The sequence below is a fragment of the Typopeltis vanoorti genome, chromosome 9 (assembly GCF_054136105.1).
Source record: "Typopeltis vanoorti isolate ZY-2024b chromosome 9, IOZ_Tvanoo_1.0, whole genome shotgun sequence".
Classification (NCBI taxonomy): Eukaryota; Metazoa; Arthropoda; class Arachnida; order Uropygi; family Thelyphonidae; genus Typopeltis; species Typopeltis vanoorti.
The window spans coordinates 66,221,005-66,233,353 of NC_143557.1; the positions used below are offsets into that span (position 1 = coordinate 66,221,005).

General features: G+C 36.5%; 1 protein-coding gene across 1 annotated transcript in view; it reads right to left on the reverse strand.

Annotated features, from left to right (window-relative positions):
- Window positions 1–6,510, reverse strand: part of RFeSP (Rieske iron-sulfur protein) — a 49,394-nt gene extending 42,884 nt beyond the window's left edge. Inside the window, exon 1 of the mRNA XM_090397731.1 lies at window positions 6,225–6,510. Coding sequence (XP_090253857.1) covers window positions 6,225–6,432 — 208 coding nt within the window. The 5' untranslated portion in view covers window positions 6,433–6,510. The remainder of the gene's footprint in view (window positions 1–6,224) is intronic.
- Between the last annotated feature and the right edge of the window lie 5,839 nt (window positions 6,511–12,349).

The following is a 12,349-nucleotide window of genomic DNA, read 5'->3' on the forward strand; positions in this document are numbered from 1 at the left end:
TTTCTTTTTTTGGCTTACTAATTTGTTGAGTGTAGCCCATGTTTGCTTAACGTTGTCATTATATTCCACGAATTTTTGGAAGTAGTAGCGTCTTTTTGCCCTACAAATTTTTGTTGTTAGTTTATTTCTTGTGTTTTTGTATAAGGTTTGTAAATGTGTGTTACTGGATGACTTTTTTTAAGTTTTTTCCATAGATTTTCTTTTACAGTAATAGTATTTAGTATGTCGTCATTTATCCATGGATTGTTGTCTGTTTGTAGCCTCGTTTGTGTAGGTTTTGTTGCTTTTTTGTATATTTCTATGAACTCTAGTTGAAAATTCTCGTATAATGTTACAGGATCATTTAATTAGGGAATTCCAGTTTGTATATTTTACTTGGTTATCGACAATGCTCTTTAGTATGATCGAGTTTTGTGGTGGTGGGAGGGGAGTAGGAAACGTAATAAAATGAAGTTGAGACAAAGTAGTGATCGGCAATTTTTACGTTAATTACTGATGATGTATATGTATGTATGGAAGCCTGTATGTTTGATATGATCAATGCATGATTGTGTTAGTGAGTTATTGAGTATTTCTTCTCTTGTTGGGGAGTTAATGGTAGGGTTTATGTTGTACTGACTTAGTATATCAAGATATGTGTTAGTGGTTGAAGAAGCATGGTCAAGAGTATTTATGTTAATATCTCCTATTAGGATGAGCCTGCGTGTTGTACGCGGTTCGATGCCGCTTAGCCATGTTTCTAACTCGTGAAGAAAACTGAGTGGATTATTATCTGGGGGTCTGTATATTGTGTTTATTGTGTATTTGATATTATTGTGGCTATTTGTGAGTTCCAAAATTAGTGTTTCTGCATGTTTGAAGTGAGTTTGTTTTTCTGTCACATTGTATTTTTCTTTGATAAATGCCACAATGCCACCTCCTCTTTTGTTTGGTCTACATAAGTTGTAGGTTTGATAATTATTTATGTTGTATGCATAAATTTCTATGTCATTTATTGCAACTTCAGTCAGTATTAGCACATCTATGTTTATCATGGTATAATTGAGCTGTGTTATCAATGTAAGCCAGTGTTTTTTTTATACTTCTTATGTTCGTGTGTATGATAGTGAAGTTGGTGTTGGCAGAAATGTTGTCTTACCATTTCTTCAAAGAGTCAAAGATCTTGAAGTTTATATTGTCTGACTGGATATGTTCGCCTATGTTTGAGATCTCCATTATATAGTTTTTAAATGAGTTCTAGGATATGAAAAGTTAGTGTTTTGTATTGGTAGGCTGTGTAAGTCGGATTCACTTGTAATTATGTATACTCGAGTGTTTTCATTCTTTCTCAAAAATATCTGGGAATTCTTTGTCCACAGGAACTTGTAGTTTTTCTCTGTTTTTGTCTTTCTTGCTTGGTATAAAAGATTTTTGAAGTATGGAATCCAGTGTTCCATTATATAGATTGGTGTTGGGAGTTTCTTATTAGTTAGGATCGTTGTTGTCAGCTTTGTTTTCTTGCTTGCTGTAAGAATGGAGTCTCTCAGATTAGTTTGTTGGTAAAACGAGCAATGAATGGTGACAGTCTCTCTCTCTTTATTTTTTTGTGGGCCTCGGTTGATATAGGTGATAACTGTGGTTGCGATTTGAATTCCAATTTTGCTGCCTATCAGTTGCTTTATGTTTCTTAAGTCGTCTGTATTTTCTTTCGTTATTCCCTCAATTTGAAGTTCTTTTTTTTCTTTCTTTTTGTAGCATGTGTTCCATTTGACACTTGAGTGTGTTTACTTCTTTCCGCAATTCTTGATTTTCGCGTTGGAGTGTTTCTTGCATTTCTATCGCTACTGTTAATTTCGTCTTTATTTCTTGCACGGTTCCTAACATTTCTTCAGAGGTCTTGTTATTGAACTGTATGTAATGTTCATACTCCTCAAATTTTTTGTTAATTTGTTCCATGTGTGCATTTAATAAGTCTTTCACCATGAGTTTAAATGAATCAAAGTTATCTGTAATTTTAGGATCCAGAAGCAGCTTACCTTGATGTGCGTCGTTACTTTTCTTTGTCTGGTCTTCGTTCTTCGTTTTCTCACGGCACTGTTGACATCGCCATTCAGTCTGTTTCACGGCTCCTTTGCTTTCCACATGCTTTCTGAGATCCATGAACAGTGGAAGTATTGTTTTTTGTTACATCCGGAACAATGCCGTCCACCTTCATCGCTTAATGGCTTATTGCATTTGTTACAGCTCATTTTGCTTGAACTTTGCTGTCTCGGTGACCTTTAGCCTTTCTTCCTGTTCGCGACTTTTAAAATGCCGAATGTTCTTTGTTGGCTGGTGACTGCAGTACACTCTATGAACTTCCAACACTGAAAGTTTGAATCTTACTTATCCAATTTTGGTAATTTGACCGTCCCTGTCTTCAGCGTGACTAGTAGAATTAAATAGTAGCACTTTCAAGTTAGAAACATGAGTTAATTAAACTTTAAACCTATAAAACCAGGGGCAGCGATACAGCACACATGCATCCGTCTGCCTACACAGCGCCCTCTGTTTTTTTTTTTTTTGAAACTTTTTTTATTATTGATTGATAAAATATTTATACATACAATAAACATCTTGTGTGACATTGCACCTTATAATTTTACAGAGTTCAGCACTAAGTGCTGCAATTCCTACATTGGATTTCAATTAAAATTTTTAATAATATTTTTTTGCCTTTATATTATGTATTTACAACACATTCTTCTAATAATAACAATGAATATTAAACAGAATTTTTTGTATAATTTTTTATTTAAAAATCTGTGAGGTGTCATGAATAATAATAATAATAATATAATTTTTGAAGGTTGCCATAACTATCCACTGTCAACCTACCATAATTATATTTCCCCTTGCTTGCCACTTGGTAGAAAAATTCCTCCGAATTATCTTTTTTTACCTGACTGGCCAATCTCTTATATTCAACTTTTTTTTTTTTTTTTTTAACCATGCTTGTAACCTTTCTGGCTTGCAGTTTATATTCTTCATGCATCTGTTCACTACAAACAGTTGTATTGCCTACACAACAACCTTTCCCACACTGCTTGTTTTATTTCACTGTTCATATCTCTCTCTCTAACTCCTATGCATTGCTTGTGCCCAATCCTGCCTTTTCATTTCCCATGCACATCTTTTTTTTTTTTTTTTTTCAGAGCTCATCAACCCAATGTATTGATGCTAGTTGACTACGGAACTTTTCATAATCACCTGCCTTATAGTTCTACATATATACCTTCTTGACAATGGCCTTTTCATGCCTGACTACCTTCCACAGATCTGTATCTCATGATCACTCTCACCAGCAGATGGCAGTATTGATACCTAGTTCACAACCACATCGTCTGAGGATGTCACCAAATCCAACACTGGAAAACCTCATGTTTTCATCACATGCAGCTTAAGATTATCTCACAAAACTCAACCAAATCCATTCTCATTGTTACTATACACTATCTGTTCTTTCCAATCCATATTCCTATAATTAAAATTTCTTATTAGGATAACCTTCCTTTCACTTATTAAATTGTCCAAACATTTCAGTGCTCTATTGATCTCAACTTCACATGTGCTACTATTTTCCACTTCCACTCTTAAAGGATACAATTCCTCCTCTCTTCACCTTCCCATCCTTTTGGAAAATTCTATATCCTACCATTTCTAGTACTAGCAGTAAATCATCCTCAGACAATCAAGTTTCACTTACACCAGTTATCTTTGGGCATACTGACTTGATCAATGCTACAAACTCAGCCAATTTATTTCTGATACTCCTTACATTAGTATTCTCTCTCTGAGACTATTTCACCAACACCATCACTCTGTATGCTCTCTCTCTCTCTCTGTTATAGCATACCTCTCTCTCTCTTTTTGATCTCACCATCCCAGTTTCCCTGATTCTGATTGATTTTCATTCATATCCCTACCATCCCCATCTTTTTTTGCAATGTATCACACTACCCTGCATAATCACCCCCCCCCTCATCTTTGTATCTATCCACTCTTCCTGTCCTTCCACAACTTGCTTTTCAAAACTCTGACCCTTAATCATGCTATTTCATATGGCCACTGTATTCTTAGAAAACAACAGTCACTCCAAATGTCCAACACCAAACCCTCTGGCTGAATTGTGTCATGAAGTTGGACGTATTTTCAAAATTCTTAATATTTATGCCATGTGTAAAAAAAGTGGAAGGATTTTTGATATTATTATGCAGCAAACACCTTGTTTTGAAAGAGTTCACAAACAGGTGAATCGTTTGGTTTCTGAATTTCATTAATTTCTCCAAAAATAAGTTCAAAGATTTGTCTCAAAATGCATAGCTAGTATTCTGTTTATTTTGCTTTAAAAATTCCTTTAACTAATAATTTCCAATGTTGAAAAGACAAAATCTGAGTGGTTCATATTGTTATTTAGATAAATTCAAATATATAACCAGATTGTTTAATTCTTTCTATTCATTCAGATCAGGTTTGTTGCTAACTTCACAAGCACTCTCATTTTAACAATGACTTCCTATCCATGATAAAGGCACAAGTTTCATCACCGATCAATAGTACTATGATGGCATTATGCTCTTATGGAGATTCTAAGAGTATGATTTAATCAGAAGTACCAATCTGTTATAGATTCTTTTGGTTCTCTCTCTTCACTGGCTCCAAGAGCTACAGTTCAACCTTTTCCCTGAACTGAACTCAGTGAGTCAAATGTGTGCAGTAATAATGAGGAGTTTACTTTTTATCTTGGTCTTGTATTTCACAGCTAGAGTAATTATTATTACAGGGGCATCTCATAAAGCCCAGAGATTCATTACAGAAGGCCCACACCAACCATTATTCACAAAATGCCTATGAAACCTCTCTTCAAACTCATTCCCTGATTGACTCCCCTATTCCACTCATTCACACCTTTCCAAAAAAAAAAAGCATTTGGCTTATCAGATGATGCAAAGTTGGAAAAAACTATGACAAGTAGAATGGATGCTGTAACCTTGCAAGATGATTTGAATAGACTGGGTAAATGGACAAATGAGTGGACTACAGTTCAATGTAACAAAGTGTAAGGTTTTCTAAAATATGGGAAGCAAAATTGGTATGTAGAGTATAAGGATGATCTGGGGTGGTGGATAGACCAGAAATTTTTGCGATATTTTGCTAAAATTGTGAGGACAGCACAACGGATTATGGCAATGATGCATTGCGGACCCAGGGAGGGGAGGCCAAGGGGCCCTTCCCCCCCTCAAAAAAAAAAGAAAAAGGAAAAATAGACTAGAAAATTTTCCAAAAATCTTTTCCTAATTACATTTTTTTAAAAAAATTTTATTTATGTTGTGTCGTGTCTTCTATTTCTATACTACTTATGAATTAGAGGTCACATAAGATGGGAATACCCTCTGGCTCTCAGCCATTGTGAATACAAGGCAAACGAAGTAGTGCTCAGGCAATACTTTGTTTGCCTGAGCTGGACCAGAGATCACGGGTATCATGTATTGGCAAGCACTGCAGATGCTCAGTCATAGGTCGTATGCAATAGTGTGTATTCTCAAATCGTCTACTCAACTCACCCCCCCCCCCCAAGATTAAATCTTGAGTACTCGGGGCCCCCTCCAAGATTAAATCCTGAGTGCGGCACTGCAATAATGCATAGAACACTGGCATGTTATGATTCCATGGTAAATTGTAAAACTGCATGCTCCACATTTCCCCTGAAGCCAAACTACAAATTTTAACCTCCACACCCTTCCAAAGGATTTTTTAATGGCCAGTCAGCATCTAAAAGAGTGCAGTTTTCAAAGTTCGATATCGTTACAAAAAAATGCCGAGAGCCAAATTTTTTCATGGTTCTTTCATAGTTCAGAGGTAATGAGTTACTGGACACAAAATGTCTGAAACTAGTATAGCCGGGGCTTGTAAATATAAGCCACAGTGAATATAGCCGGAAGTCGCTTAAAGGCATGTGAGCAAAGTAGTATTTCCCCCCATTATTCCTGGTGAGTGGCAAATGGAGATCTAGTGAATGGATTTAAAGTGCACATTAACACAGTGGGTTAAGATGACATTCTGGTAGACTCACTCAAGGTCTGTTAGTGATGTTATTTATTATATTGCATAATAAGCCAGAGAAAAATAAACAACTCCAGACACTGAGAAGCAATTGCCAGTTTTTATCGTGCTTATTAATAAATAATAATAAAAAAAAAACTAACCTCCAATCCCAGAACATAATCGAACTGACCCTCCAGGTATCGCCTGCTGAATAGAATATTTCGTTACTTTTTCAGAATGAGGAACGACCATTAACGCTTCCGAAGGAACAATTGGACTAACGATAGGTTTCAACTGACATGTAACTGCCTGCGATGTTGCTTTTAAGCAGTTAGTCAGACCTGAAGATCTGGCTACAAAAGTCATCATTTTCAACTTCTATCCTCCTCACGAATTTAACCAAATGAACAATAATGGAGGTCACCGGTAAATCAATGCTTTCGTACACTTCTGGAGACTTTTTCACCGCTAGATGGCTATTTACATGTAATAATATTAGTATTTTTATAGATGTGGCCTTTAAAAAAGCTGCATCGTGGATATTAAATTATTTTTAAAGCCAGTAAAATATTTCTCATTACGTTTTTTTGTGGAAGCATTGAAAAATATGGTTCTTATCTTATACGAAATATATAAGTTATTTTCTTATAAGAAAATATCCTTATAAGAGAAGGGATTATTACCCAATTTGTTGCGCCAAGTTTAAGTAGGCTGAAAGTTAGGCACTTCGTGTGAGATCAAATTTTCAGAACACACGCTTTTGAAAAATATTATTATTATTCCTGACACCTCCAAGGAGTCCGAAGACTCATCGCAGGAGGACACCTACAACTGTCTCAACCACTACACAGAACCTCTACTACGAATCATCTCCATCAATGCCATCTACCGCCCACCTCCTCCACCAGTCTATAAATTGCGTGTGTTCTGAAGGAACAATTTGTCTGATGCGGGATGAAAAACCCGAGTTTCCGGGAGAAAACCCCTGCGACCTCCGTGTGAGATCGGCTAACTCACCTTTGATTGAAAATCGTTCAGATAAAGATCCCTCCCGTCGCGACGAGAATCAAACTTAGGCCTATTCCAATCGAAGGGCGGCGCAATGTACCGTCGTTCTTCCAATTGCGCTACGGAGGCGCTTAAAAATAAACTTGAAAAAAATAAAAATAAAAGATGCAGCTATCAGAATTGAAAGTAGAATAAAGCACCAACGGAAGAGAGAACAGAAAGATCTAAAAAAATTATCTAATCTAGATTACTTACACAGAACAAACAGACAAATAAAAACAAAAACAGATCTGTTAAAAAAATAAATAAAAGGACTACAGTGCATGGAAATAGAAGGTGCGCAGCAAACGGTATTTAAAAGCTGTAGGAATGACGAAGACAAAACACTCACGACTTGTTTGTGTAAAAGAAATTACAGATAAAGGGGAACAGATGCCCTGCATTATCATGGGAAAGCATTGGAAGAAGACGAAGACTTACTAACGTGTTCTACGAACATTTTACAGCTCTATTCACAGAAAAAGAGAGCGATATAATCGAGCACAATAAATTGATGTAATTTTTACCCAAGATAACCCACTGGCGGTAGAAGAAATTGACTCTCCATTACAATCTCAGAATGTAGAAACACAATAAAGCATCCCACAACAAAAAAATATCCCGGAGCAGATGTTCTAACCAGTGAATTTTACAAATGGTATTTTCAAAAGTTTGAAAACTTTTTTTGTGAGGATAATTATAACAGAGATGTCCGCGCGGTTAGCCTAGTGGCTTTGTGCTTCGCAACCATATGCCTGGGGAAGGAGTGTCCCAGGTTCGATTCCCGTCATAGACGTGAGGAATTTGTGGATCTTCCTCAGGCATAGCCAAGTTACCCGGTCTTGGGCACGGGCAGTAGGGATTTTTCCGCCAGTTTATCTGGCGTTTTTCATCCCACAAGCAAGCAAACCGGCCCGTGAACATACGCCTCTATAGTCAAAAATATACTCCCACCCCCCAGCGCCAGACCAGGCGACAGGTCGGTTGGAAGTAGTACTAACAAGAAGTCGCATCTAAGTAACACGCGGACCCTGCAGAAGAAGCGGGAATAACGCGTAGTGGAAGAAGAAGATTTTAACAGAGATATTACATTATTAAATGCAAATTATAAAATAATTTCAAAATTCTCATAAATTAAATATAGAAATTTCTACAGAAGCTGGTATTGCTTGCTCAAACATGCGGATAAGAAAGATATAAAATAATTTCAAAATTCTCATAAATTAAATATAGAAATTTCTACAGAAGCTGGTATTGCTTGCTCAAACATGCGGATAAGTAAGATATATAATAGATACCACCATTTGACACAATGAGACATGAGTATATCTTTGAAGTAATAAAAGAAACAGGTTTTGGAAAAACTTCAAGAAATGGTTGAAAGTTTTTTTGTTTTTTTTTTCATGAGAATGCAGAAAATCATGTAATTATAAATAATAAAAAAGTCTATCCGCGTCTTTCAAAATCATCTGTTTCGTACGACAACGTGATCCTCTCTACGACCCTCTTCGTATTAGCACTTGAGCCATTAAGTAGGGCAATAAACACAAATCAATTCAAGGGAAAATATTCATGATGAAAGTGAAGTAAAACTGCTAGCTTATTCCGATAGTAGCATACTCACTCTAGAAAGTGAAAAATCCACGAAGGAAACAATGGGCATATTGGATTCCTTCCGACAGATCTCAGCTCTAAAGTTAAACCTAGCAAAATCTCACTGTATGATGATTGGCAACTGGAGGGAAAAAACAAAAAAACTCTAAAATACCGGGGGGAATGTCTCGAAAAAAATTAATTGCCAGTGTGAGGAATCGAAATTGGAGGTCCGACTTGGGTAGATTCTATAAAGCAATATCCAGAAAGGTAAGCAATAAGTGGAGAAGACAATTTTCTGTGACAGGCAAAGCCATGATTTGCAATATGTAATTAGCCTCTTGACTGTATAAAAATATACAATATCCCATACCACGGACAATAAACACGAAATTTCATAGACCATTTGCGACATACATAACGGGTTCACAAAATGAATCAATGCAGTGTACAACAGTCTTCTACGAAATAGAAGCTTGAAGTACAGTAATCGATATACACCTAAAAACATTGATAACCAGATCCATAAGTACAGTAAAAACACATAAGTCATACCAGTGATCAATGTCGTAACTAGCTTTTCATGCACCCTGTGTAAGATTTTTTTTAGTCCCCCTTTTTTTTGGAAAAAAAAGCACAAATACGATAAAAATAGATCAATTAATTTTTAATCTTTAACCAAAAACGTTACGAAATCGTTTCCACTCCAGCAAAATTTAAAATTTGAAAACGAAAATATAATACTGATTTTGATACCCCATTTCAAGCCCCCTTCGTCCTGGGCCCTTCCCCTGTGCATTAGTTACGGCTCTGTCTGTGATACCAATTGCCGTTCTACACAAAATTCCTTCCTGACAAAATTATCAGCTCTTTTCCTTCAATTAAACAAAGATCACCTAGAATGATCATTGAAATGGCTGAAGAATACCAGTTTGTAGCAGAAAATTGCAGCATAGAAAACTTACTACATATCAAATCACGTGTAATATGTGCAAAGCATTCAAGATCGATTTTTCCTATACCTCAGCAACGAGAACAAGAATGAGGAGAGATTATACTAAGCACAGTTTTAACCGACTTCCAATCAGTTTATTCTACAAAACGTTTTGTTTTTCAAAGTGTATCATACATGTTTGCCTACCCAAATCTGTGACGAGGCAAAAGGAATGCTATTAAATGGCTCTGCAACTTGCCACTTTTGTAAAGAACTAGAAACACTTTCTCACATTATGGCTTATTGTAAAAAAGTGGAACAAATCTGGACTGTTGTGAAACAATGGATGCCACAGGCTCCAATAATAAATAAAATAAAAGAGCACTACACATACCAGCCACCGAATTAGAAACTTTCATTTAATGCCATGTTGGACTTCCTTTAGCCCGAATGACAGCACATATGCGGTTTGGCATAGATTCCACAACGTGATGGATTGCATCTACGTCTACAACATACCAAGTGTTTATAGCCAGTCCTTTAAGTGGGCTTCGATTTGACGGAAGGGAACTTTGCGCTCGGATCTATTTTTCTAACTTGTTCCATACATTCTCAATGGGGATTCAGATCCGGACTTAGCTGAGCCATGGAAGATGCTCTCATTCTCACTGAACAATTCTTGAACGAATGACTAGCATTGTCGTCCATGAAACAACCGTCACCTGCTGGGTAAAAATTCAACATTCCAGGATGGGCTTGATGGCCAACAATGTTCAGATATCCTTGGAGAACAATAACCTAACCACGACACCACCACCTCCTTGAGTTGTGTTTACAAGACCCTTCACGGGACACCCTCCAAACTCTCTGAGTATCAGTGGTACAGAACAAGGTGTATCACGACTCATCGCACCACGACTTTTTCCAGTGTCCAGTCAAGATGTTACGGAAACCATTGATTTCTGTGAAGAACCAAAAGTCGTCTACAGTGGTGTTAGGAACACCGTGAACTGGACACTGAAAAGTCATATTGACAAACGCATGCCTACAACGATCGTCTTAAATTCCCTGAGCATAGTTTGGTGAGATATGAATCTGGTACAGCCTTCATTAAATACTATGGTCAATTGCTGCACACAGGAAGTTCTGTTTATCTATACAAGCCTTTTCAGACCAGAATAATCTCGTTACTGTCAGACCATCTTTAGACCACAGTCACACCTCTTAAACAAACACGTGGGCTATTGTTTTCACTCAATAAATACCAAGGATAAATACAATAGTGATCAACACTATTGACGATTACTGACCAGCAGCATTCTTAAATAGTCACCTAGAACATGTGGTGATGCATGATCAAATATTTTGCATATCATAGAAATTATAGTTCTATGATCCTTCTATGAGGTTCTTCATAAGCTGTTTACAAAAATTATAGATGGCAGAATAAATATATATTAAATTTTCATCAATCAAAAGAACAGGCAGGTTTCAGAACATTATTGTCAACTGTAGATCATTTACAAGCCTTAATTCAAGTAATAAAAAAAAAGCAATATAATATTGAATCTCTCTTCTCTCGTGAATGTTTCCGAAAAGCCGATACAATTCAACGGTCTGTGTAGCCATGCCAGATCTATATAATTTTCGAAAGATTTGATAACGTATTTACATTTGTGTGAATATTTAAAATTTTAAATTAATTCCTAGCTTTTTTTTTTTGTTGTTTTGGTGAGCCTGTGTAGCTCAGTGGATGTGGCGTTTGCATACCACGGCGCTTGACCACACGAAGGAAGACTTGCTTTCAAATCTAATTGGCGACTAGAGGAAATTTTTCTAAGCTTTTTTCGACCGGTTCCCAAGTTAGTCGATCTCTGGCACCGGCAAGCGGGTTTTTCATCCTGTAAACTCAAGAAAATCGACCGTAGAACCCACACTATTTTTCAGACATTAAAAATATTGTGTTAGGGACCGCGAGATGGCGGCACTTGTTGAGCCGCCTCTTCACTGCGTGCCATTTAATTAGTGATAGCCTTGGGCCAGCTATCTCTGTTTGGTCTCCAAAAGTTAGACAGGGCTAAACGGCCTCGCCTACTCCCTATACGGCACCAAAAAGGTGTTAGCTGATTTTTTTTTTAATAACAATATCACCAAAAGAACTAGAACATATGACTATTGAATTAAACGAAGTAGGTCTGGATATAGGTCTACAAATAAATACGGATAAATCAAAAATAATATATAGTGGAAATACATACTTCTGAACGAAACAAATTGAAATAAATCAGTGACAGATTAAAATACAAATATATCTAGGACAAATCATTACGAACAACAATAAAGTTTATAATGAAATTTCAGCTAGAATAACAACATGACGGAAAACTTTTAACCATTCTAGAGATCTTTTAAAACAATTTATCAAACTACCTAAAAAGAAAGATCTACAATCACTGTGCACTCCCAACAATGACCATGGTAGTGAAACCTAGAATCTGACTAAGAAACTGAAAACAACACAAAGAAACATCTAAAGAGCCAGTTTGGGAATAATCCAGTTAGATAAAAAGAATAATTACTTGGATAAGGAAGCAAACAAAGATAATGGACATTGCCTTGTCAATGAAAGGCAACAAATGGCACTGGGCAGGACACATGAGAATGTCTGATAACAGATGGACAAAGAGAACAACAAAATGAACACCAAGAATT